Consider the following 27,497-nt stretch of genomic DNA (forward strand, 5'->3'; position numbering starts at 1 on the left):
AGGTGAGGCGGGCAGGGCGGCCTCTCCGGCCCCCGGATGCTGGCGCAGCAGCCTCAGGAAGGAGCAGCATTTTTGCCATTGAGAGTGGACACCACACACCCATGGCGGAAGGGAACCCTGGATTTCACTCCGGTTACACTTACCTCGGGGCTCGAGCACCAGTGGAAGCAGGCAAATGAGTGTCGGAGGTGGCTCTCTGAACTCCACTCTCATTCATTCTTCTACATTTTGCTTTCAGACATTCCGCAGAAGAAACAACACCCCGCAGGTAGGGACGATCTCCTCTGTGCTGGGTGTTTTTTGTTTTTTGTTTTATTAAGATTTTATTTATTCATGAGAGACACAGAGAGAGACAGAGACACAGGCAGAGGGAGAAGCAGGCTCCCAGTGGGGAGCCCGATGTGGGCCTCGATCCCAGGACCCCAGGATTGCGACCTGAGCTGAAGACAGACGCTCAACCACTGAGCCACGCAAGCGCCCCTGTGCCGGGTGTTATTATCCATAGAGTTTCTCTGGCACCTTAAGGATGCTCGTACACCGAGCCAACAGTATCAACTTATCGTGGACCCACAATGTTTATTTACTTATTGTTTATTTATTTATTGTGGACACAACAACGAACACACCTTTTAAAATCTCTAAAAGTAAGAAAGAGCTCAAGTCAGGAAGAACAGCTGCCCGGGAACGCACGCCCTTCCCGGGGAAGAAAATGAACAATTTGTACAGGGTTACAGCCTTTTTTACATCTTGTAAAAGCTCTAATGATTATAGATTCGCAGGCCGGCAGACAGGGATGCAGGGCCTAGGAGCATTGATTGACGTCTCAAGGACAGGATGGTTCCCTTGGGGCCGCTCATTCACGAAGCAGGTGCATGACCCATGAGCGTGCCGGGCCCTGAGTCAGGCTTTTGGTCCGAACAAGGTTTACACGCGGCCCTGTTGATCCTTAAGTGGCTTCCGTATTATATCAGGCCTTCAGAGAGTTTTTCTGCCATCATTCTGCTTGTGAAGAACTTCGGACGAAGAAACAAGACAGCAAAAGCAGAAAGCACAGTGGCATGGCATGGCAAGCATTTCTCCCCTCGACGGCGGGGTGCGGACAACGGGACTGTCGGGCTGTGGACCGAAATGAGGATAGTGCCTCTCTTTCCCCTCCACTCTAAATCTTTCCCCGGCTTCCCATGATGTATTTCACTACTGTATTGGGGGGTAGGAGGAGACTCCTCCTTTCCCTTCATATGATCCTTCTTTATTCAGGACACCTCAATTCATGGATTCTATTTTAAGAAAAAAAACATTGTAATAATGATGCAACAAGATTTTGGCACGCAGATATCATTGTACCACTGTGCATAATAATAAAAAAAAAAAACACGAAGTCATCTAAATGTCCCTGAAAGAGGAGGGCAGCTACTGTACCACTTGTGGCTTTTCCTCTTTGGACTCCTTTCTCCACTCACGTACTCCGTAGCATCCCCAGCTCAGACCTGCAACCGGCACAGGCAAAGGCACGTGACCCAGTCCTGACCACTCAGAGTGGGCCCTGGAGGTCTGCCCTGCTCCTTTCCCCGGCTGAAGGGGGTGCAGCGGGGTGTGGAGGAGTTGGGGGGCGTGCCTCTTGTCTGAAGCTCGTGCAGGCCTGTCTGAGAAATGGAAAGACAAATGCCTGGTGACATCATTTTTACTCTCTGGGTCCAGATGCACCTGCAGGCCGCTGGATCCCTAAGCTTTTTAAGCCCATGAGTCAATAAATTCCCTTTTTTGTGTAGGCCAGTTTGCCTTACTTTTGGTCACTTAAAACAGAGAATGATGACTAACACATGTCTACTTTAAAAGATCATATATAGGGATCCCCGGGTGGCTCCCTGGTTTGGCGCCTCCTTTGGCCCAGGGCTTGATCCTGGAGTCTGGGAATCAAGTCCCATCTCGGGCTCCCTGCAGGGAGCCTGTTTCTCCCTCTGCTGTGTCTCTGCCTCTGTCTCTCATGAATAAATGAATAAAATCTTTAGAATAAAATTAAAAAATAAAAGATCGTATATATAATCAAGAGACTATTTTGTGGGGATCCCTGGATGGCTCAGCAGTTTGGCGCCTGCCTTTGATCCAGGGCGTGATCCTGGAGCCCAGGGATCAAGTCCCATGTCAGGCTTCCTGCATGGAGCCTGTTTCTCCCTCTGCCTGTGTCTCTGCCTCTCTCTCTCTCTCTCTGTCCCTCATGGATAAATAAGTAAAATCTTAAAAAAAAAAAAAAAAAAAAAAGAGAGAGAGACTATTTTGCAACATTAAAAAAGTCTAAAAATGAAGTGAAATATAGAATGGTTGGAAAATATCACTAAGTGAAAACAGCAAGATGGGAAGTTCTAGAAGGAATGGAGAATGAGAGGGACAGAGAAAACTCTAGGCCGCAGGAAAAAAATCTATCATGTATCACAGCCTCGAGGGAGGGTCTCCATTGGGCAGTCTCATGACAAGTCAGCAAGGCTGGCCCTCTGACACCCCAAGGCAAGAGAAGCACGGGGTGGAAATTCTACGCCAAACTGCCAACAGGAGCCACCCTTGATTGCTGCCTTATGTCTAACCCCTGTGTCTGACTTGCCTGGATTTTAAAAAGTTGCATTTAATGTCCATGCATGGCTTTCAGAATAGCAGCTGAGATGTAAGAAAGGAGTTCACAGGAAGACAGGTGAACCGGGAAGCCTGGAGAGGACATCCTAAGTTGCTCTGAACTTGCGGGGAGAAAGGGCCCCTGGGCCTCTCTCCTTCTGATGGAATCCGGTCGAGCAGGTTCCAGTGACATCTTTTTGTATGCAAACCCCAGAGAATTACTGGGCATTCCTAGAGGTGGGGGAGGAAGGGAGCAGAGCACTGGAGACCCCTCACCTTGGGGACCCTCCTGGCTCATCCTCTGCATGTATTATAGCCCCCGCACCGATCCACATGTGCTTCCTGTGGACCTAGTGGGAGAGGGAGTGACGGGGACACGGGAGAGGCAGTGGGAATGAGGTGCCCCTGCCCCCAGCAGAGGGAGAGGGAACAAAAGGAAGCAGGCTGGAGAGGGGAGGCAGGACGGATTGACCTCACCATGCTCACTGGCTCGCAGCACCCTCAGGACCCAGTGGGCCCTCCCGGTTGCTAACACTCCAGGCATCGCCTCTGCCCACAACCCAGCCTGCCCCTACCCTGTGCCCTTCTTTCTGCCCAGTGACCTGTGGGCTCCACCTGCCCTCATCCTCTCCTGTCACCTGGGATCCTGCCTTGTCACGTCTGCCCACCTGCCTGGAGGCAGGGGGGATGAGGGGGCAAGGCGGAGACCCCTTGGCTCCACCTAAGATGAGCTTCTGGGAAAGAAAAAAAAAGAAAAAAAAGAAAAAAAAAGAGAATAAAAAATAAAATAAAATAAAAAAAATGAGCTCCTGGGCCTTTGCTCTTGCAACAGTTTCTGTAAAGAAACAAAAACAGCGGTCAGAGGAGGGCTTCGGTGGGGGGGCCCCCAGCGGTCGGGCTTCCTGGCTCTGCCACCCCCTAGCTTCGAGAACTTGGTTGAGCTACCTTCGCTCCCTGTCTGAGTCAGCGGGGGCTGTCCTAGCAGAACAGCACAGGCGAGGGGGCCTTAAATAATGGGACTGTGTGCTCCCCTGGTTCTGGAGGCTCTGGCCCATTGGGTTTCTGGCGAGACCTCCCTCCTGGTCACAGATGGCCACCTTCTCGCCGTGTCCTCGCAGACTGTGCAGGCGGAGACGGGGTCTCGTGTTCCCTCCTGCTCTCTCCTAGGTCACCCCTTCCAGTGGCCTTATTCAGCCCCAGTTGCCTCCCCAAGCGCCCCACCCACCCACCCGTAGTCACACTGGGGCTTCAACCTATGAAGGCTCAGAGACACATCCCGTCCACGACACTCCCAGTGGCCCAGGGCCTCTTCTCTGCAGCAGGGAAGAGCCTCTTCCCAGCACAGGGACCTCAGGGAGGCCTGCGAGGGACGGAAGGCGTGACCAGGTCTGCCCCCAACAGGCGCCCTTATCCTCCAGATGCGCCTCATGCGCCTCAACATCCAGGCGGACTTCTCACCCACACGCGGCTCCCTTAAGGCCCTGCCCATCAACCTTGGTGCCGGGAGCCCCCCGTAAAGCCTCCCAGCCCGCTCCAGCCTCCCGAGAGGGAGAGGCCGGCCTCACCTTGTGCCGCAGGCTCTCATAGAGCTGGGAGAGTTCTGTCAGCTTCGTTTCCAGCTCCCAAGCCTGGGCCCTCAGCTCTTCTGCAAGTGTGCTGCTTGCTCCCTCTTTCAGTTGCTTCCAGTTCTTCAGGAGGGTGGTCAGATCCGAGTGGAGGGAGAGGCCAGCCATGACACTCCCCATCAGGCGAGCACTTCTGGTCATCAGCAGCGTGGTGCCCTTGAAGGCCCTCTGCACCTGCCTGCTCCTCCGGGCCGAGACTTGGCCAGTGGTCATGAGGCGCTTGGCAGCAGTGACCAGACGCGGGCGCTCCCTGGCTATCTGAAGGGCATGGATGGTCCTCTTGACGTCCTTGATTTTACTCCTATAATCATAGGCCATCTTCCCGACTGTCATGGCGCAGACCGCAGCCTCCCGGACGTCGTGGCTGTGGGTAGACACTAGGCTGCTGACCTGAGCTTGGATGTCTTGATTTTGCAAGTGTTCCACAACATTGGTGAAGATGCTGGTGGTCGTGGCTGCTGTTCCCAAAACTTTACTAGCAGCAGAGAGCATCAGACTTCCTCCCGCTGTTACTGGAGCGAGGGCCAGACCCAGGAAGTTCATGGCTCCTGAGGTCACCGCGATGGAGTTGGTCACCATGTTGGTCTTGATCTGCATTCTATGAGCTGCGTCAGCGTGGTCTGCAAGGGCATGGAGTTTTCTGATGTTCGCTTCCAGCTCTTCTTTGATGATGGGATACTCTTCCAAAAACCTTATTTCTTCAGCAGACAGGTCCCTATCTTGTTGCTGCATGCCCTCCCTCAGAAGGATGCCCTCCTGGTCCCTGTGGGTGAACAACATAAAGGTTTCGCTTAAGCTCCCCAAAAGGGGAAGTCACATTCTTTGTCAGGCCCACTGTGGTTTCTGCATGTTCTTGCCACTCCTGCCTCTGAATCCTTCTGCATCTCCCTGACACCCCTGTGAACTCTGACCCGGTCACGGAAAGTGCCAGAACATTGTTGGGAGCTTCTGCTTCCGTGGAGAGAAGAAACACATAAGAGGAGCTTCTGGAGGGACAGGTGGGAGAAACAGAGCCTTGGCTAAAGAGATGGAGAAGGTAGATTAGTTCCTGAGGGACACGGTCAGCCTTGCGAGCGGTGAGGGAATGCTAAGTTCTGAGTCAGATAAAGAGCCTGGGACTGATGGAGGAACAGGTGTGGGAAAAGCAGGAGAAGGAGGAGACCAGGTGGAGGGTCCTGTACTTGTAGAGGCGGGTCAGAGGAGGAGGCTCCACATTGTACAACGCAGCCTACACTCCCATGACCTTGAGTTTGGCTGCCGTGGTGGCCTTCGTTCGCCTCCATCAGGAGCTACACACCGAGAGGGCTGAAGTGAATTATCACTAATATTCTGAAGGTTCTCCTTGGTCCGGGGCCAGGTTTATTTGACCACTCAAGCAGATGGGATTGGTGCTTCATAGAAGATGTCAGGGACAGAGGGGCCTCGGCCTCTCCTTTCCAGTATCTCACAGTACAAAGTATTAAGGCATCCTCGTCACCCTGGAGGAGTTTGGGCTTTTTGGGAAAGCAGTATCGGGAAAGAGCAATCCCTCTCCTTCGGGCACATTCTTCGTGCCAAAGGCCATTGGTGCATCTCCTTCAGGGTGAACTTAGGAGGCCAGGGGATGGCAGATGCCCTGGCCCAAGGAAGAGAATCAGAACTGGAAGGAAGCCTGGCCAGGATCCAAGTTGCCACCTTTACTTTTCAGCGGAGGGAACAGAAGCCCGGGAGGAAAGAGGACTCGCCGGAAGCAATGCATGAGGTGGAGAAGGAGCTCAGAGCCCACCGCTACTCTGGGCTGTTTCTCTCTCATCTGTCAGCCCCTGTTAGGAACTCCCTGCTGACGTATCTACACAGATGTCTTTTAATACTTGTCTCTCTCTCTCTTCACACACACACACAAAATTTCTCCACTGAAAAGGTGAAAAACCAAATATGCTTCCAAGGAAACCCCTGTGCATTAACAGTTAACGAATTTAAGCCCAACCATCAGTTAACCAGCAGCTGTAAATCAGGTCTCAGAGCAGAAGGCGGCAGGGGGCTCACCAGGTGAAAGGGAGACGATGAAGGTGAGGAGTGGGGGGGCATTGCTGAGAGTCCCTAACCTTTGTGGATGCCGCAATCCAGCCCTCCCTGCCCTGCTGTGGACAGGGGAGCGGGAAAAGGAGGCGACAGGACAAGGAGCTGCAGAGGTGGACAACCCCACTTTGCGCCCACTACTGAGTTTTGTCTTTAATGTGGTGGAGAAAGAACTGAAGTTTGGCTCCTTGAGCTTTTGAATGAACCAGAAAGTCTCTGATGCTCTTGCATCCTCAAGAGGCCACGACGCACCCTGGCAGGTGTCCAGTGGCGGCCCTGCGCTAGGAGGCACCACGTGTATGTGGCTCCCCTGGCTCATTCAGAGAACATCTGTTGACTGTCCACATTCTGGTGGAAGCCAGTGGGGCGACGTCTGCTGCTTAGGGGCTCATTGGGCCTGGATTCTTCAATGCAGTGACACTAACGGGCTCTTTTGGTGATGGGTAAGTCCTCACGGGCCTCACCCCATGAGCGGGGCAGTTTCTGGTCTTCCATGCCTATTGCCCAAGGTCGGGCACCTGACCTCACCTTCTCTCCAAAATATTCAGTGTAGGCCGTGGAATACTTTTTTTTCCTGTCACCCATCAGGATGCCTTGAGCATTTCAGCAGGACCCCTCCCCTCCCCAGGGACAAAGCTCTCCCCCCTCCCTTACCTCGAGCATCTTGTCTCTGCCTGGTTGTCCAGCGGCTCCTGTGGCCCCAAAACTGACCTCGCTGTGCCCATGGGAGAATTAGAGGTGTCTTCGGGAGGCACACCACGTTCTGGTTGGACACATGGAAAACACGGTTAGTGCAGGTGCCAGGAAACCTTGTGAAATTCAAAGTCTACGGCGCAATTTTAGGTTACATAAAATCCAAATAATAATGCGATACTGACAATATGCTAAATATTGTCAAACCTGTGCGGCTTATATTGCCGTGTAGCTTCTATGCAGATCCTCTGCATGTCTACCGAGGCAAGTCCTCGGCTCAATAAACTTTCATATATACACACCCAAGTAATCACCCTCATCACGACAGAGAACAGCAGCTTTCTTTGAACCACTCGAAGTCAGTACTCGCTCCATCCCAGGGGTAACCACTCTTTACAACCATTGATCAGTTTGCCTCCTCTGGACTTCATATAAATGGATTAATTTGTTTGGCTTCTTCCACTCAATAGAATGTGTGTGAAATTCACTCATGTTGTGGTATCACTGGTTTTAAAAATGATTGCTGTGGAGTATTCCATTGTATAAACACACTGCAGGGCGCCTGGGTGGCTCTGTTGGTTAAGCGTCCGACTCTAGTTTCAGCTCAGGTCGTGATCTCAGGGTCCTGCATTCAAGCCCCACCTCAACTCTGCACTCAGTAGGGAGTCTGCTTGTCCCTCTCCCTCTGCTCCTCCCCGATTCCGCACCCCCCAAATAAATAAATAAATAAAATCTTAAAAATCAATCAATCGATCAATCAATCAATACACTGCAACTTGTTGATCTATTCTTCTATCGATTGGTATGTTTGGGTTGTTTCCAGTCATGGGCTATTATAAATAAATTGATTATAGTAATTAAAAGATCATGTCACAGGACAAGGCAACAATTTATAAGGCCCCTTGGCATAAATTATATTCCTATGGACATATTAATATTATGAGAACAGCAAAAGGGCCTGCGGGAACATACAGGTGGGGTCTGAAATCCAACCCAGAATCTACTTGCCAAGTGTTGAGACCTGGGGGCCAGGGATGGGGGAGGTGCTGTGTCTATCTGGAGAAAGGAGCACTGTGGTTGTGTGCCTCCTTGCACACGGTTGCTATCCAGTTGTAGGGTACGCCTCCTCCGAGCTAGATCCACTCACGGGCTGGGTGGGCTTTGTCTAATAAGCCCCAGGGCACCCAATGGGCTAGTGGTGGCCCTGATCTAACTTATATGTTAAAATGATCACTCTGGCTGGAAAAGAGATTCTGGATTTGCAAGAGAGGAAGCAAGGAGACCAGTTAGAAGTTATCGTGGTGGTTAGAGCAAGAGAGAACGGCTGCTTGTACTAGGTTGGTGGAAGTGGTAAGAGACATTGTATTTACAGGAAATCACAGGATTAACAGAGAATACATTTCTGTTGTTTCCATCCCCCCAGTCGGTGGTGCTTTTGTTTCGGTCCCTAGGAAAGAACACACTCTCTCTCATTTCTTCTTCTATATTTGGTGCTTGGCCCCAGAGTTTTGGTCAGAAATGCTATGGTCGAGATAGGCCTTCTCTCTCCTGGTCATCTTCCTCTCCCTCTCTATTTCTGAAAGAACTTAGGAGAAAAGTCCTCCCATACATATTTTGAAGGCACAAAAATCCTTGCAATGTTTTTTTTTTCCTTCTAATGATTAAAATAAATACAGGTTTACTGTAGAAAGTTTGGAAATAAAGAATACAATTATTCTGTATTCTCATCACACAAAATAACCACTGGGGACATTTTATTTACAAGCAAAACAAAGTGTAGACTCATTCAGTTTTGTGCGAATTTTTGTCACTTAACATTACATCAACGTTATGGTGCCCGGTATTATTAAATAGTTTCAAACAAGCTATTTAAAGGCTGTGCAACATTCCATTAGATAGATGTATTATTATGTATTTAATAACTTCCCTACCATTGAATCTTTGGGTTGTCTTCAGTTTGAGCTTTGTTTTTTTTTTTTTTTTAAAGATCTTATTTATTTATTCATAGAGACAGAGAGGCAGAGACACAGGCAGAGGGAGAAGCAGGCTCCATGCAGGGAGCCTGATGTGGGACTCGATCCAGGGTCTCCAGGATCATGCCCTGGGCTACAGGCGACGCTAAACCCCTGCGCCGCCACCGGGGCTGCCCTGAGCTTTGTTTTTGTTTGTTTTTATAGTCTTTGCTTTATAAATACTTTTGGATCGTTATATAAAAGTTGGTCTACACATTTGGTTATTTCTTTGGGATTGTCTTTGAGGTAGAGTTACTGCATCAAAGATAAAAAATGTGTTCTAACTGGCTTATCAAGCTAAGTTTCAGGGGTTTGGCTCCAGAGTGAACGTGACCTATAATAGGAGGCACATTTTTGTGCTTAATTGTGTCAGACGTGCATCTACCTACTTTATACACCTTTAATCCTCTCAATGGCTCTCTGACATAGATGCTAATATTATCCCCATTTCCCAGATGAGGAAACTGAGGCACAGGACACCAGTGCCATGCAACTGGTAGATACGAGAGCACAGTGTGATTCCAGCTAGGTCTGCAATACAAGCCTAGAGCAGCAGACCTTAATCGCGGGTGAGTTTTCTCCCCGGAGGGTGTTGGTAATATCTGGAGTCATTTTCAATTGCCATACAACTCTGGGAGAAGCAGGAAGTGCAGCTATTGGCCTTGAGTCGGTGGAGGCCAGTGCTGTTTGTAAACGCCCTGTAATGCACAGGACAGCCTCACAACAAGGGACGACACAGCCCAAAATGTCAGTGGGGTTAAGGTTGAAAAACCTCAGTCTTGGGGTGCGGGGGTGGTTTATTCCGTTGGGCATCTGATTCTTGATTTCAGCTCAGGTCCTGGGATTGAGCCCCAGGTCAGGCTCCAGGCTTAGCAGGGAATCTGCTTGAGATTCTCCCTCTCATTCTGCCCCCACCCCTGCTCACTCTCTCTCTCAAAATAAATAAATAAATCTTCAAAAAGAAAAGAAAAACCCCTATTCTTTGCCGGCCCTGTGATATGCGAAGGTGACCCAGGGAGCCCTTTGGTCCCGCCCAGGTCCCCCCCCCCCCCCATTACTGACCTTCTCTTTTTCCACTTGTGAGCTTGTATTTATGGCAGTTGTTCTTTGCCTGCCTGGGGAGCCTTCAGCCTCATTCTGCTGTCCAGAGGCCCCTGTCCTGCAAACCAGCTCCCTCATAAAGGCAGCTTGCTCGGAGAACATGGCTTTGAGATACTCCCCGAAATCTTCACCACTGTCTTCCCCCACTTCCCAAAACCTCCCCCCAATAAACCTGCAATCCTGGGAACATGAGATGGTTTTGCAGTTCAGGGACAAGCTGCTGAGCATCTTTTTGTTCTGTGAGGATGACATCCCCTCAAGGGAAAAGCCTGTCACCAGTGAGGCCTCCTATGTTCCAGGGGCTGGGCCCTCTTGTCTAGGGCTTGGGGGGGGGGTTCCCCAGCCAGTGGAGGGGAGATGTACCTTGGTTTGTCTTCGCACCTCTTAATCCTGTTTCCATTTAAACTTCAAACAGCCCAGGAGAGAGTCCTCCCCTGATATACCATCAAAGAGGTTGAGGTTTAGACCTTTCCTGAGGTCAGATCCCTGGCAGGAGGGGTTTGAACTCCGGGGACCCTGGCGACAGCTCTTTGTCCCAAACCAAGTGCCTTAGCCCAGTCGTCAGGGCGGGAAGCAGCCTCCCTCCCCTGCCTGCTTTCACTGTGGCCTCGGGTGCCTGGGGAGAGGAGCCCCCTCCCCCCAGTCCTCACCTCTTGGGGGGCCTCTGGCCTGATGGCGGGGGCCTGTGGGAGGCCAGGCAGCAAGGGTGGAGTCTCTGACCGGAGCTGCGGTCCAGGAGAAAGCCTGAGCCCCCCGTGGCCTACTCCCAGGGGCCGACAGGCTGGAGCCGAGCTCAGAACAGCAACTACTGAAGCAAAGCTTCTGGGAAAGGCGGGGCTTGAAAAATGGGTTTCGCTTTTCCTTTCCTTTTCCCTTTCTCTACTAGCGTGTGGTGACAGGTTAGCAGCACCGCAGGCAGGGCCCCGGGCCCCCTCACCCTGTCCTGGCTGTGCGCCGGGCAAGAGGACACTGGCTAGGAAGGCAAGGACTCAGGCCAGCGGACCCCGGGGGGGGGGGGGGGCGGTCGCGGGGTCGATCGGCCCCTGGCCTCCACTCTCCACCTGGGAAATGGGTATAAAAATAGCTCCTGTGGCACAGAGCCATGGTGAGGAGTGAGGCCCCTGGGGCCCAGGTGGACAGGGTGCCCCGCTAGCGCTTCGACGGTGGTCACCATGGGTGGGCTGCCCTCATGTCGCTTCCTCGCCCCTCTGAGCTGGGTGACGGGCAAGGTCTGACGCCTCCCATGTGTAACTGGGGAGTGCAGAATTCTCTGAAGACCCGGTGCGTTTCTGTAATTCATTTGATGGTGGAACCTGACCCCGCCTCTGCAGGGACCTGGTTTTTATGTATCCCACTTCATTTGCATATTCATTGTTTCCCTGCAGAAGTATTAGGGTGTGACTAAACCTTTCCAGGGACACCTGGGCAGCTCCGCGGTTGAACAGCTGCCTTCAGCTCAGGGCGTGACCCCGGGGTCCTGGGATCGAGTCCCACATTGGGCTCCCTGCATGGAGCCTGCTTCTCCCTCTGCCTGTGTCTCTGCCTCTCTCTGGGTCTCTCATGAACAAATAAATAAAATCTTTAAAAAATAAATAAATAAAAGAAAAAGAAAGACCTTTCCTCTCCCCACATCCAAACCATTGGAAACTCTGGAACATATCTGGCCCCGATGGTTTGAGATACAAGATTGTGGTTGTGGCTCTCCCGTTTGCAGATGAGGAAACTGAGACCTCAGGCCGGCGCAGGGAGGGGGCAGGGGCTTGCCCGTGGTCGCACAGCTAGGACAGGGTGAGGGACCCTGTTCTGGGCTCCATGTCTGTGGGAATGGCCTGCCTCGCAGTCGTGGGCTGAGATCTGTGTCCCCGTACGAGGGCCACGTGCTCTGTTCCTGTGGATCAGGCCGGGAGCCCCAGGTCCTCTCCGCTGCCCTCCTGGAGGCCACACTGGGGGCTGGTGCTGGCACACGGAGTGGCCCGGCCAGACAGCCTTGGCTCTGCGGGCGTCCCCCGGGCCCTCTAGCAGGGAGGAGGGATGGGAGGCTGATGAGCTGCTGAGCTGCGACTCGGCGAGGCCTCCAGGGCACTGGTGTCCTGGCCTCCTGTGCTCAGGGGCCCTTGGAGGCCGTCCTTGCTGGAGGGCTGGTCAGCCCAGGCAGCTGCCATCCAGCCCCTCTGCTGCTTCTCCCCTCCCCCCAACCCCCCCCCCCCAACATAGACCTGGATGCTGAGGCCTCTCCAAGGTCTTGGGAGCCTCAGGGGCCAGGCTGGCCATCGGACTGAGTGGTGCTCACCCCGATGGCCCTTGTGAAGCAAGAGCCCCAAGAGACTCAGCTTGCCTTAAAGCTCCCTCGGTCTCTTGTGATTTCAGGCACACTGTTTTGGGTGAAGTCGGCCGGTGGGGCATGTTCGGGTACATCCGGACCTGAATTTGGCATCAAGGCTTTTCTTCTCCCTTTGAAAGTTTGCAGCCCACTGAGAAGGCAGCTGGGTGGTCCCTCTGGGGTCTCACTGGCCTACTCAGAGGCCTCCTGTGTCCCACTGTCCACCTGGTGGCTGTCTGCTGATTTGCTGGTGGTCCCCGGGCTCCGAGGAGCTACAGATGCTCTGGTTTCAGCTACATTGGCATCCTGCCCCCAAGGAACAGGCTCCATGCCCTAGGCCTGGGTCCTGCCTTGCAGACCTCACTCAGGCCCTGGGGAGCTGCAGGGGGCAGTCTAGGGGGAGGACTAGCCCAGGAGGCCTGGGGGTTGGGGAGGAAGTGGTCAAGCCCCTTTCTTTCTTTTTCTTTCTTTCTTTCTTTCTTTCTTTCTTTCTTTCTTTCTTTCTTTCTTTCTCTTTCTTCTCTTTCTTTTTAAAAATATTTTATTTATTTATTCATGAGAGACACAGAGAAAGAGGCAGAGACACAGGCAGAGGGAGAAGCAGGCTCCCTGTGGGGAGCCTGACGCAGGACTTGATCCCAGCACCCTGGGATCACGCCCTGAGCCGAAGGCAGACACTCCACCACTGAGCCACCCAGGGGCCTCCAAGCCCCTTTCTTGACCCAAACACACCACAGAGTCTTCTCTGGCTCCTGCTCCTGCCCCGGTCCTCTCTGCTCCTGGCTGTCTCCTCCCCCGACACAGAGTTTTCAGGCCACTCTGCCAGAGTCTGACCATCCGGGGAGCAATTGCTGTTGGGACACTAACCCTTGACTTGTGACTCTTGATCCTCCATCTGCCTGCCTCCCTCCCCATCCTGGAAGGGTTCTCCCTCCACCCCTCTCTATAGGGACTTCCCTAAGGTCAGGTCTGCAAATTGCCCCCATCCTGAGGACTTCTTGTCTTTTGCCCTTGTTCCTTGAGAGATTGATGGTGGAGAGGGTTGGGGACAGGACGTCTCACAGACCAAGGATACTATCCACAGGGAGCTATTTCCAAAAAAATCCCCTTTGCTCTTGTCAAAGGCTTAGAGCATTTCTATGTCACCAAACAAACCAATAGTGCCTCCCTTTTGTAACCTAAATGAGGATGGTAGGAATGCCAACCAGTTCGCCAGCCTGAGGCTGGAGGTCAGACCCTCCTTGCTGGGGCTTGGCCACGATCGCTGTTGCTAGAGAATTAGGGAGCTGACTGCCAGGCACCTCTGTGCTGCCTGGAGCTGGACTTTATTCAGTTTTTTGAACTCAAGCCCCAGAGATTGATTCACACTTACATAACTTAGGAATTTTCTGGCACACCCCCGAGGCAGCTCCAGCTTCAAAGGTGCAGCAAAACCTCCAGGCCTGGGAAAGGACAGGGAGCCAGCAGCCAGCAGCTCATCGAGAGCTGGGGGCAACTCAGGAGGCTGGTTTCATCACATAACTCAGCCACCTGCCCCTTCCTGACTGTTCGGGTGTTGTGATCCTTCAGGAGGATGTGGTTGACCTAGCCGGGGTCACAGAGTGTGTTTTGGGGTGTGTCCTAATCTTAGTCTTGTGGGGACCTATAACAAAAACACTGCAGATTGGATGGCTTCTAAACAATAGACATTTGTCACAGTTATTGAAGCCAGATGTCCGAGATCATGGTGCCAGCATGGGGGTGGGGGGTTCTGGTGAAGACCCACTGCGGGGTTGCAGACTGCTGACTTCTCCTGTGTCCTCACACGTGGAAGCAGCCAGGTTGTTGTGGGATCTTTTAGAAGAGGGCACCAATCCTGCTCCTGAAGGCTCCACCCTCACTACCTAATCAATCACCTTCCAAAGGCCCTACCTCCAAATACCATCACCTGGGGCGTAGGATTCCAGCATATGAATCTGGGGTGGGACACACAGACACGGGGCTCTCAGAGGCTGAGAGGCATGAGGTGGGGCTTGGTGGTTGGTGCTCCCACCAGAACCACATGGGGTAGAGGAGAGGCAGTTACGCAAAGGAAGGGGGCGCTCTTCCTAGAATTGGCCAAGAAAGGATGTTGGGCAGGGGAAAGTAACAGTGTCCTCTGTGCCTCATCCTTTGCACTGCCCACCCCCACATCCTCCTTCCAGGTATAGGACTAAAGACGACCTTCCTTAGGAGATGCAACAACCCAGATAAAGCACTGGATGTCTCTACTCCTCCCCAAAGGTCACACACCAAATCACACCCAGAGGTGGTATCTGCAAGGCAGCGGATCTACCCAATGGAGCTACCAGGCTCTGAAGGCAGGGGTCTGGTCCTCTCTCATTCTGTCACAGCCCTTATTTATTTTTTTAAGAAGATTTTATCTATTTATTCATGAGAGACACACAGAGAGATGCAGAGACGTAGGCAGAGGGAGAAGCAGGGTCTCTGTGGGGAGCCGGATGTGGGACTCGATCCCAGGACGCTGGGATCACGCCCTGAGCTAAGGGAAGATGCTCAACCACTGAGCCACCCAGGCATCCCGACAACCCTTACTGACATTCTCAGATCTGTGACCTCAGTGGTAAATTTAACCACCCCCAGTAGTTAATAAAGGCAATAAGGAGGAAAGGGAAGGAAAATTCTGAAAAATCATGCTGACACAGCAAGCAGGCAGTTACAATCCTTTGGTTATAATCTTTTTATGAAACTGGAATTACTGATATTATTGCCAGCTTCAAAAATATTAGTAATCTCATGGCAGTAATCATCATAGCTAGAATTTACTGAGTGCTTGCCACATGCCAGGTACGGTTCCAAGGGCTTCACAAGAATTAGCTCAAGGTCATGGCGGGTATTTGTGACTTTCCTCTTTATCCCCTTGCCTTCGGCCAGCTCCTAATCAGGTTGGAGTCCTTTCCGAAGGGCAGACTCTAACCTTCACATCTTCCAGAATCAGGTGGGGGTAGCCTTCTAGCGGCCTTTTCCCCTGGCCATGGTAGGTCAAGCAGACACAGATCCCCTCCACTGCATCCAGTGCATGTTGGCAATACTACGACTTCCCTTTTATGAACATGACCAACCATCTTTATCAACAACCATCCCCCTGACAGTCTAGAAGTCCCCCCAAAAGATAAATATACTATCAGTGGATGAGTAGATACATACATCATGGCATATACATTTGATGGAATTTTATTCACCATAACAATAAATAAAGTACCAACACATGCCACAGTGAAAATGAACCCCAAAGGCTTCTGCTAAATGAAAGAAGCTAAGCACAAAAGATCACATATTTGGGGCACCGGGTGGCTCAGTAGGTTAAGTGTCTGCCTTCCGTTCTGGTCATGATTCCAGGGTCCTGGGATTGAGCCCTACAGCAAGCCCCACATCTGGCTCCTTGCTCTGTGGGGAGTCTGCTTCTCCCTCTCCCTCCTCCTTCTCGTGCTCTCTCTCTCAAATAAATAAAACCTTTAACCAAAAAAGAAGGCCACATGTTGGATGATTCCATTTACATGAAGTATCTAAAATAGGTAAATTTATAGAGATGAAAAGCAGGGTGGTGGCTGCCAGGGACTGGAGGGAGAGGGCTCAGGGAGTAACTACTTGATGGGTATGGGATTTCTTTTTGGGGTGATGAAACCATTCTGGAACTAGGGAGAAGTGGTGGTCATACATCCAACTGTACTAAACACTGAATTATTCACTTAAAAAAAGCTAATTCTGTGTGTTTTACTTCAATTTTTGAAAAGTCAGAAAAATGAATTTGGGCCCAAGCAGGTTAGGATTTTGTTAAGTAAATACATCCTTTTGCTGGGTGGGGAAAAAAAAAGGGTAAGCATGGAATTCCCATATAATACCACAATTTCAATCCCAGGTATATACCCAAGAGAAGTGAAAATGTGTATCCCAAACTTGGGCATGAATGCTCACAGTGGCATTATTCATAAATAGCCAAATAGGGCAAACAACCCAATGTCCATCAACTGGTGAATGGCTACATAAAATGTGGTCCAGGGACCTTGGGTGGCTCAGTGGTTGAGCGTCTGCCTTTGGCTCAGGGTGTGATCCCGGGGTCCTGGGATCGAGTCCCGCATTGGGCTCTTCGCAGGGAGCCTGCTTCTCCCTCTGCCTGTGTCTCTGCTTCTCTCTCTCTGTCTCTCATGAATAAAGAAAATCTTAAAAAAAATAAAATAAAATGTGGTCCATCCATACAATGGAATATTATTTGGCAATAAAAAAGAATAAAGTACTGGAATGTGTTACAACATGGATGAGCCTTGAAACTACGCTGAGAGATGCCAGTCACAAGGACCATGTGTAGTACGGTTCCACGCATGTGACACTTCCAGAGCGGGTATATGTATAGACACAGAAAGTAGAATGGTGCCGCCAGGAGCCGGGGGAGGGAGGAGTGGGGAGTGATTGCTAACGGCTGCGGGGTTTGTTTTGGAGGTGATGAAAATGTCCTGGAGACAGCCTGGATTGCCCAACTCGAGGAATGTACTGAAAACCACTGATCTGTCCGTTTGATGGGTGGAATGTATGGTATGCGAATCATAGCTCACTAAAGCTGTGTGTGTTTCAAACGGCCAGCTCACACTTCCAGCTTGAATTTCATAATTATTAGGTGAACTGGTGGAAGTATTCCCCTTCTGGAAAAATACCAACATTCTGGATAAGTAGCACCTCAAGTCAGGCGACAGGAAGCGACATTTTGGGCCATGCAGTAGAGCTGCAAGAGGTGCCGCTTCCTCTCCACCTGCTAGTTTCTGGGCTCCGTATTGTGGGTATTGGGAGAAATGGCACACGGGCTGCTGCTCATATGGGATCCTCAGGACAGCAATCCACCCTGTCCCTGCAGGAGTCACTGGCATCTCAGTTCCCGCAGATGAGCAGGGGGACAGCCGGGCTCCCCCTCACCGCAAGGCCCTCCCCCCTTTCACACCTGTTCAGATGTCAGGGGGCACCTGGTGGCTCAATAGATTAAGCAACTTCCTTCAGCTCAGGTCATGATCTCGGGGTCCTGGGATCGAGCCCCGCATCAGACATCCTGCTCAGCGGGGAGTCTGCTTCTCCTTCTCCCTCTGCCCCTTACCCCTTGCTCGAGTTTCTCTCTCTCGCTCTCTCTTTCTCTCTCAAATACATAAATAACATCATTAAGAATTTTTTCAGAAAATAAGTGTTGGCAAGGATGTGGAGAAATTGGAACCTTTGCACATTGCTGGTGGGAATGCAACATGGTGGAGCCAGTATGGAAAACCACGTGGAGGTTCCTGAACAACTAAAAATAAAATTACCATGGAATCCAGCAAATCCACGTCTGGTTATATACCTAAAAGAACTGGAAGCATGATCTCAGAGATATTTGCGTACCCGTGTTCACAGATATTTATTCTCAATATCCAGGAGGTGGAAGCCACCCAGCATCCATGGTAAACAAAATGAGATAGATACACACACTGGAATATTGTTATTCAATGCATGATATATTCAATATGTAGGATGGACTATTATTTGACCTTAAAAAGGTGGAAAACTCTGAAGTGTGCTGCCACATGGAATAACCTTGGAAACACTCTGCCCAGTGAACTAAGTCAGCCCCAAAAGGACCAACACTCTGATTCCACTTCTATGAGGTACTCACAGGAGTCAGATTCGCACAGAGTGGGACGGTGGTTGTCAGGCTGGGGGAAGGAGGGAATAGGAAGTGAGTGGTATATTTTCAAGATTTATTTGTGTATTTGAGAGAGAGAGAGGGAGAGAGCACAAGCGGAGGGAGCGGCAGGCAGAGGGAGAGGGAGAAGCAGGCTCCCCATTGAGCGGCGAGCCCGATGCGGGGCTCGATCCCAGGACCTTGGGATCATGGCCTGAGCTGAAGGCAGATGCTTAACCAGCTGAGCCACCCAGGTGCCCTGGAAGTTAGTGTTTAGTGGGGACACAGTTTCTTTCGACTTTGCAAGATGAAAAGCTTTGTGGGGTAGATGTTGTAGGGAGCGGGGTGATGGCCGCAGGACAATGCCGACAATTATTGCCACCAAACAGTGCACTCAGCAGTGACAACCACGGCAGATTTTGTGTAGCTCTCCTAGAACTTGCTGTTCTTTGCTCCGAGGTCCCTTGTCAGACCTGGGCCTGAGCTGCAGACAGGCTCTCTTGCTTCCCTCCCAGAGCTGCCAGGGAGGCCCCTGGGATTGCACATAGAAGAACAGCCAGGCTGCTGACCGGCTCCTCCAACCCCGAGGCAGCTGGGCCCCTCAGGGCGGGACACTTTAGGGCCACTGTTATAAAAACCCCACACCACTGCTCCAGTGCTCACAGCCCAAAAGGCATCTTGTGATCCTTGGGCAGCCATGTGCTCAGGGGGTGACAGTCATGCATCGGGGAGAAGGAGCCTTAAGGAATACTCTGACCCCGAAATTCTTGGCTTCCAGGAATCTCTTCCCTCCCCCCCCCCCCCCCCCCCCCGTGCCTGGGGAGCGCAATTTGCCAAATGTAGTGAAATTTCCACCCCTGCCCCCACAGCTTTGGCTGCAATCAGCCCCGGAATTCCTGGGGCCAAGTCTGGAGGGGAGCAGAGAGGCAGCGGTCACAGGGGAGAGGGCGCTGAACCCTGTCCTGGCTGCTGGTCCTCATAATCTGCCAGAACCGTTTCCTGGGCTCCTGCAAGGGTCCGATGAGTTCATCTTGGCTGTGGCAAGACCATCATCAGGTACGCGTGTCACTGTTACAGCTTTATACACACACAGGACTCAATTTACCTTTTATAGGATATTTGAGAGACTCTGGAGGGCACGCTCCCCTTCCTTCTCCTACCCTGCATGGAAAATCCAGATTTCTGTGATTGTGGGGTTGGAGGGATGGGAACCGCCAAGTGCAGAACATTGCATCAGAGCCCTGTGCGGGGAGCGTACAATTCTGCACCAGCTTCCGACGAGCACGTTTCCCCAGCAAGCAAAGGTCTCTGTCACCAGATAAGTGACTATGACAACTTAATTCAGTTCCAACACATCTCCCCAGAGATGGCATCAGATCCCATAGGTCAGGGGCCCTATCCTGCAAGTGTGTCCCTGCTCCCCGCCCCCCCCTGCAGATGCGACTTCAAGTCCAGGTTGTCGCCTGTGCTTCTGATCTAGGGGCTATAGATCAGAGATCCCTACGACCTCCTCCTTGGGTTCAATTAATGTGCTGCAGTGGCTCACAGAACTAGAACTCCGGTTTATTGCAAAAGGAAGTAAGTCAGGAACAGCCCAATGGAAGACTGACACAGGGCCAAGTCTGGGGCAAGGGCATGGAGCTGCCATGCCGTCTCCAGGAGCATCACTGTGCCCACTGCTCCACGTGGCCACTCACCTGGATGCTCTCTGAACCCTGGCTTCTTTGGGCTTTTATGGAGACTTCATTTCATAGGTGTGATGGATTAAATCATCGGCCATGGGTGGTCAAACTCCAATCTCATTTCCATCCTCCGCCCCTAAGTGGGCAGGACACTGTAAGTTCCAACCCTCTAATCACATAGTTGGCTCCACTGGCAACCAGCCTCTATTTTCAGATGATGCTGGGGCATTCGAAAAATCACCTTATTAACTTAGACAAAGTCACCTTCATCACACTTGTCACTTTGGAAATTCCAAGTGTTTTAGGAGCTCTGTGCCCAGAATGGGCTTGAAGACCAAAAATATCTTTCTTTTTTTAAGAGAGATTTATTTATTTATTTATTTATTTATTTATTTATTTATTTATTTATTTAAGAGAGCGAGGGAGGGGGAGAGGGAAAGAGAAAGAGAATCTCAAGGAGACTCCATGTTGAGTGTGGAGCCTGATGGAGGGCTCGATCTAACAACCCTGAGATCATGACCTGAGCTGAAACCAAGAGTCTGATGCTTAACTGACTGAGCCATCCAGGCGCCCCAAAATTTCTTATTATAAATCACGATGTCACAGAGAGCTTCACACACGAACTCATTCTAACCACATGGTCTGTCTGAGAGGCAGGGAATACAAGCCCAATTTACAGCTGCCAAGACCGATGCTTGAGCGTCTGGGCGCCTTACCCAAGGGTATAGTGTCTAACACCATGAAGTGCCAGGGTTGGTGTTAGACCCGAGGTCTGCCTAGGTCCCTGTTCTCCTGCCACTAAAGCACGTCCCTGAAGCCCCCAGGGCACAACTACGGATCAATATATGAGCGAGGCTAAAGATTGCATTCCTCGAGGTGGCCTGGCCAGGCATGGGGGTGGACTGGGCTGGAATGGGGGGGCAAAGACATTTAAGGTAAATTTAAGCAGCGTTTTCTTGGGTTGCAAAGTGGCAAACCCAACTTGAACTAATATTGGCAAGAACATGGATTTGTTGCAAGACTATTGATGGTTTTTCTACTGCATGGATCACAACCCTATGGTGTGTCGTGAAAACAGTTTAGTGGGTCTCAGTTGATAGGAAAAGCAAATGGCATGAAATAGATGGAACGTATCAGAATGAATCATACAGGGGCACGTGGGTGGCTCAGTCAGTTAAGCACTGACTGTGGTTCAGGTCATGATCTCAGGGTCCTGGGCTCGAGCCCCATGTCAGGCTCCCTGCTCAGGGGGGAGTCTGCTTCTCCCTCTCCTTCTGTCCCTGCCCCTGCTTGTGCTCGCACTCTGTCTCTCTCTCAAAGAAATAAATAAAATCTTAAAAAAGAATGTAACATACGTAATAAAGATATGAGTATTATTTCATGAAAATTATATGTGTTTCATCATGTGCTTCTGTGTGTTGTGTGTATGTGTGTGCTCTGGATTGCGACGTGAAATGGGTCACAGGTGGAGTGTTTGAGAGCTACTGATCTAGCTCATGGAACCAAAGGGAGATTTACAGGTTTCAGGCCACTCCTGGACCTTTAGGTCCTGAGATTAGGGCCCTCATCATGGTCATAGGTCTCTCTCTCTTTCTCTCTTTCTCCAGTTCTGGGTTTCTTTTGGGGGGCACCAGCCCCACTCAGCCCCAGTATACAGAGAGAACCTAGCCTCAAGCCAACTGATGTCCTTCTGGTTCCAGGACTGTAGATGTTAGAGTGTTTCTCCTCCAGATCCAATAAGAAGATTCCTTGTGTTCTACATCCCCCTGGTCCCTTGTGGCCAGGAGAATGAGGTTCTCTGATTCCCCAGACGAGGTCACATCCCTTATCCCATAGCAAAAGCAATGTTCTGTTTCTGGAAGTCCTCACTGGAACAGTGAGATTGGAGGGGGAAAGAAATAAGACCAAACAATGGGGGTGCTCTTCTGGCCGAGTCAACTGATGATTGTTCTCTATGAAGGGGTCAGGTGCCAAGGAGGGGCTGCTACTAATTTGACCCAGGGACCGCCTGGACAGCATTTTGCGAAGTGTCAGTTTGCCAAGCAGTTCATCCCCCAAGATGGTGGCGGGTGGGATGTGGGCATCCTGTGTGTGGGTCTGCAGATCCCTGACTGAGCCCCAACTTGTGCTCCAACAGAACCAACCATCTCAGACGTCTGCTAACCTCTCCAGACTTGGGCTTCTGGAGAAGACAGCCAGTGGACAGTCTTTCCAAGTTGCTTACAGAGGGGCAGTGCCTCTGGCATCAAAACTTGCCTTCCTGCTCTGTCAGAGGTGGTGACATCTCACCCAGAGGCTTTATTTACATATCCAAGGAACTGTTGAGGGTGGCTCCAGGAAGCTCTGCAATGGCCCAGTGTAAAAACCTGGAGGCTGCCAGGGCCTGGCTGGAGGCCAGTCATCCTAGGTCTGCTGGCTTCCTGCAGTGGCTGTGGGCATGCCTCTTCCCCTGCATGGGTGGGCAAATTGGCCCTCGCAGCCTGGCCAGGGGGATTGGGCCTTGAGGGGTCAGGGGTCCCCTGTGACCTCACAGGCAGTGTCTTCCACAGGGAGGAGCCCGTACTTCAGGAATGAGTATGAAATGTGGTGGGCTGCCCCTGAAACTGCCAGATTCCTGCCCACATCTGTAAAATGAGGACATCCCACGGATGAGCTAGGGTTCTTTTTTGGGCTGTGATCCTTAGAACCTAACATTCCATGCTTCTGAGATCCTAGGAATTGAGAAATCTTGATTATTTTGTGTACTTGACTATGGCTTTGGATCCCCAACACCTTGGATCTTTCCAGACCCCCACTTGCACCCAAGAAGGCCATCCACACAAAATGTAGGTTGGTCTCTCCCTGGTCCTCCCGTGATGCAGGCCTCGTCAAGGGGAGGGCACACTCTCACCTGGGGCCCAGATTCAGACAGGAGCCTCCTGCCGTGGCTTTTCAGTGGGTCCATGTTTACACCCACCACTAGGGGACACAGGACAGGGCCTGCACCTTTGTCATGTTTCCTCTTTAGCCATTAGCTCCGGTACTGTGAACCTTTGTTGGCCTAACATAACCAAAACCCTACAGCTCACAGTACATGTGGCTCCGATCTGGTGAGATGTAGAAACGTTCTTCACAGAACTCTGGAGAGGCTGGAGTAGGCCCAGGCACAGGACTAGACTCAGTCCCTGGAAGAAGCACATTTTGAGGCTCGTGGGATCTGGTGACGGAGATGTGGAGCTGGGAGGGGCCAGAAGGAAAGGATGGGTGATGGGGTTTAATTTCTGCCGCTGTGCCCTGTTGTGCATCAAGACCACCCCACCCCTATCCCCCAGTCCCCGTGACCCCCCAGGTCCCCGTGACCCCACCAGTAAGGATGCTGCTGCTCGCTCTTCCTGTCTATGGGTCTGGAGCTCCGCTGCAGTTCTCGGGAAGCGCCGGCAGAGTGAGGCCCACGGCTGCCAGGATGTCCCACACCGCTCTGCATTTCAGGTTCTAGATTCTTGTTCTAGATTCTGAAATTCCATGGGAAAGGAAGCAAGTGTTTGGCTTGATTCAGAACAAGCTCACGTCTCATCCTGGGCTCCGCAGAGCACAAGGGCCCCTGGCCAGGGGGTGGGCAGATTTGCAGAGGGGCCCCGAGGTCTTCCGGGAGAGAGGAGCAGGCCCCATGAGCATGACCAGCACCGAGGGTCTGACGCCCATAAGGAGACCAGCTCCCACCCCCCACCCCCCCATCCTACCGCCGGCAGCTCGGCCCCCAGATCTGGCCTGCTGCCCTGTGCTCAGGCCGCCCTGGGATGCGGGTCCTGCATTAGGAGAAAAGGTGGGACCACAGGATTCTGTGTTGGCCACAGGTATTAGGGACCAATGTTAGGCTCTTTTATTAAGGCCAGAAAAGACCTCTTTTGTCTCACAGGTCCCGACCAGCCCTGAACGTGTCTGACATCAGACTCCTCACGGCCCTGTCCACCTCTTTCTCTTAGAAGTTCTTAAAACCAGGCTCAAACAGCCCGTAGCCATTCGCTAGAGGTGGATCCAAATCGTGATTTTCACAGAAGAGCAAACCCCTAGGACTAGTGTGATGCCTGGGAAGAGGAGAGAATCTTCCAGCAAGGAAGAGCTGGGAGCTAGAAGTCATATTAATGGGATCCCAGCTGACATTTGACTCTACCTGTCGCCTGAGCTCAGGGTCCATGGCACCCGCGGTTCATGCACGATGACAGTAGCAGCCTCTCCTCCCCTAACTACGGGCTCTGTGATGATGGTTTTCTGTGTTTAGGTTAATCCTTTTCATAACTGCATAGGGTCAGCCTACTATTGTCCCTGCCTTACCAATGAGAACACAGAGACTCCGAGAAGTCTGTGATGTGCCCAAGGTCACACGTTCAGCCAACGGCAGAGCTGGGGCCCCAGGGAGGACGCCTGGGCTCTGAGGCCAGAATCCTGATCATCAGGCTCTGCAGCCTGGAAGGGCTGAGGGTTTAGCATCGGAATCATCAGTTTAAATTCTATACAGGAGGCACCTGGGTGGCTCAGTGGTTGAGTGTCTGCCTTCATTTCAGGTTGTGATCCCGGGGTCCTGGGATCGAGTCCCCTATTAGGCTCCCCTCAGGGACCCTGCTTCTCCCTCTGCCTGTGTCTCTGCCTCTCTCTGTGTCTCTCATGAATAAATAAATAAAATCTTTTAAAAAATCCTATACAAGGTTCCCTGGCTCTTCCCAATGAGAGCTGGAGTCATCTCCTGGAAAGAAAGGGGGAGCTCATTCTGCTTGCCTCACCCCCTTCACCGCCCCCGCACTGTGACCAGAGTCATCTCTGGCCTCCGCAGAGAAGGGGATGGGAGCAAGGACCCCAGCACGCAGGCCTGCTGTGGACTCTTCTCTGGGACAGGGCCTGTCAGCCAGCCCAGGCCCAGGCACAGAGCCAACCAGGAAAGGAAATTCCCTCCCACGATCATATTCTAGGCCATTCTGCACAGGAAAGGGCAGGCTCCCCCGAAGCCCAGACAGTCTCCAGATGGTTTTTCACTGAAGACTTTCCCAGAGAATCTTAAGAACCCGGTACAGAATGTGGGCTTGGTCAGAACTCTGGCCCAGCGTCAGAACAGGCAGTCCCTTGGCTGCCCTGATGGACTGTGGGATCCCAAGCAAACCCCTCTGCCTCTGCGCCTGTGTTTCTCCATCTGCGTGGACTCGTGACCCCAAAGAGTCCTAAAACCTGGTTGGTACCTGTGAATGTGACTTTATTTGGAAATAGGATCTTTGCCAATGTCATTAAGTGAAGGATCTCCAGACGAGATCCTACTGGATTTAAGGTGGGCCCTGAGCCCAATGACAGTGTCCTTAAAAGAACAGGGGAAGGCGCAGAGACACAAGGAGAAGGCCGCATGAAGAGCCAGGCAAAGATGGGGGTGATGCAGCCACACACCGAGGGTGGCTGGCAGCCGCTGGCAGCTGGGACAGAGGCAGGGAACAGACTCCCTCAGAGTCCCCAGGAGGAAGCAGCCTGCCGACGCCTCGATCTCAGACTCGAGGTCTCCAGAACCAGGAGAGGGTACGTTCCTGCTGTTCTAAGCCACTAAGTTGTGGTCATTTGTTAGGGCAGCCACGGAACCCACCACGCCACCTCAGAGCACTGATCGGGCCAGGAAGGCCCCCAGGGGTTAAGGAAGGTCGAATTAAAGCCTCAACCGTGGCTCCCACCCCAAGAAGCTCACAGCTGAGTTGAGAAGCCAAAATCTGCACTGAATTACTGCATTTCCAGCTCCAAATTGAAGTACCTTCCATATGTAGAATCTAGACTGCCCAGGCCCACAGCGGGGCTCTGGACCCGGGGGAGCGGACGGTGGAAAGTCAGCCCAGAGGAGGATCGGCCCCCAGGAACCAGAGGAGGCACAGCAGGGCGCGTGGGATGTCGGTCCTGGCAGGACTGCCTCCAGGGAGCACAAACTTCCAGATGTGTGGGGAGCCAGGATGAAGTGCAAGGGCCCCTGTCTTGTCTAGGGGCTGCAGTGGACCGGGGAGGGGCTTCTGGACTTCCAAGGGCTCAGCTCAGGGGGTGCCAGTCTGCTCAGGTCAGAGCAAGGGGTGCTGATGGCAAGGCCTGGCTCAGGGCAGAGGGCTTTGCAGGCCTCGGAGGAGAGAATTAGGAGACTGTGAGAAGCAGGAGCCAAGGCAAAGCCCCCCAGGCTGACTGGAGAGGTTGGGCAGGGTGGTCAGGGCCTCACTTTCTCGCCTGGAGCTGGACACAGTGAGCCTAGCCTTACAAGGGGTGTAGGAGCTGAAATGGGCTGAGGTACATAAGGATGGTCAAGGCACCACTGTCCTGTCAGGAGCCGTTGCTTGAATGGCAGATGAGCTCCCAAGGAGAAGCATTTGCTACTTGGAGGTGATCAGGGAAGCGATATCTGTAGGAAGCTTTGTATTGCAAGTGACAGAAATGCAACTCAGACTGCCTTGTGCACAAATCAGAATGTTTGGCTAATGTAACTATATCACCCTTTTTAAAAAAAAAAAAGATTTTATTTATTTACTCATGAGAGACACAGAGAGGCAAAGACACAGGCAGGCTCCATGCAGGGTGCCCATTGCGGGACTCTATCCCGGGACTCCAGGATCACCCCCTGAGCCAAAGGCAGACGCTCAACTGCCGAGCCACCTGGGCATCCAGTTATTACCCTGTTTTGAATAAGCACAACACACGCCTACCTCAGGGCCTTTGCACTTGCCATTCCTTCTATTAGAATACTTTTCTCCCAGATATTTTCATGGATCTCTCCTTCACCTCTTCAGATCGTTATGGAATACATTTAAATTTTAAAATTTAATACAACCAACACTCTTTATGCCTTTTCCTGGCTTTATTGCTTTACTTTGCTCCTAGCATTCATCATTTAATGTGCTATTTTTATCATTTATTTTGTTTATTGTCTTTCTACTCACGCCCCCTTTCCCACTACCATGTAAGCTCCACCAGGTAGGATTTTTGTCTTTTTTTTTTTTTTTTTGACTACTGTAATTCCATCACCTAGAACTATGTCTTGCATGTAGTGGGTGTGATGGTGAACTTTATGTATCAACTTGACAGGGCCACAGGGTACCCAGATATTTGGTTATCTACTTGAAAGAGAGAGAGACTGCATGAGCTTGGAGGGTGGGGCAGAGGGAGAGGGAGAAGCAGACTCCCTGCTGAGCATGGAGCCAGACTTGAGGCTTGATCCCAGGACCCATGAGATCATGACTTGAGCCAAAGTAGACGCTTAAGCCTCTGAGCCACCCAGGTGCCCCCATATTTGGTTAAATATTACTTCGGGTATGTCTTCGAGGGTGTTTCCAGGTGATGTGAGTGTTTGAAGTCACAGGAGGAGTAAAGCAGATTGCCCTCCCCAACGTGGGTGGTTCATACCCAATATGTCAAGGGCCTGAGTAGCACAAACGGCTGGAGGAAGGGGGAACTTGCTCTCCACCTGACTGTTTTGCTAGGCCACTGGTCTCCTGCCCTGGGACTTACATTATTAGTTCTCCTGGTCTTCAGGCCTCTGGGTCTCCAAATGCAACCACAGCACCAGCCCCCCTGGGTCTCCAGCCTGCCAACTGCAGATCATGGGACCTCGCAGCCCATATTCGTGTGAGCCAATTCCCTACAAGAACTCTCTCTCTCTTTAAAAAAAAAAAAAAAAAAAAAACTCTCTCTCTCCCCACACATATATATACATATCTCCAGTTGGTCCCATCTCTCTGGAGAACC

General features: G+C 51.7%; 1 protein-coding gene across 2 annotated transcripts; it reads right to left on the bottom strand.

The window, feature by feature from the left end:
• Nucleotides 1-573: 573 nt before the first annotated feature.
• Nucleotides 574-10,890, bottom strand: APOL6 (apolipoprotein L6). 2 transcript variants are annotated; one of them, XM_055329491.1, is made up of 4 exons: nt 10,744-10,890; nt 6,942-7,050; nt 4,170-4,992; nt 574-3,439 (listed from the first exon to the last, which is right to left on the bottom strand). In XM_055329491.1, exons 2-4 carry the CDS (start codon nt 7,010-7,012, stop codon nt 3,326-3,328), a joined length of 1,008 nt encoding a protein of 335 aa, XP_055185466.1. In that variant the 5' UTR covers nt 7,013-7,050; nt 10,744-10,890; the 3' UTR covers nt 574-3,325. The 2 variants fall into 2 exon arrangements, with proteins under 2 accessions (XP_055185466.1, XP_055185467.1); XM_055329492.1 differs by lacking the exon at nt 10,744-10,890 and adding an exon at nt 10,055-10,205.
• Between the last annotated feature and the right edge of the window lie 16,607 nt (nt 10,891-27,497).

The sequence above is a fragment of the Nyctereutes procyonoides genome, unplaced genomic scaffold (assembly GCF_905146905.1).
Source record: "Nyctereutes procyonoides isolate TBG_1078 unplaced genomic scaffold, NYPRO_anot_genome, whole genome shotgun sequence".
In the NCBI taxonomy this organism is placed as follows: Eukaryota; Metazoa; Chordata; class Mammalia; order Carnivora; family Canidae; genus Nyctereutes; species Nyctereutes procyonoides.

What these genes read in the sequence shown, in the direction of transcription:
- APOL6 (XM_055329491.1), bottom strand. Translation starts at nt 7,012, where the DNA reads ATGGGCACAGCGAGGTCAGTTTTGGGGCCACAGGAGCCGCTGGACAAC. An exon ending in GCAGAGACAAGATGCTCGAG is followed by an intron (nt 4,993 to 6,941) that starts GTAAGGGAGGGG and finishes GTTCACCCACAG; the next exon opens with GGACCAGGAGGGCATCCTTC. An exon ending in ATGAGAGCCTGCGGCACAAG is followed by an intron (nt 3,440 to 4,169) that starts GTGAGGCCGGCC and finishes GTTTCTTTACAG; the next exon opens with AAACTGTTGCAAGAGCAAAG.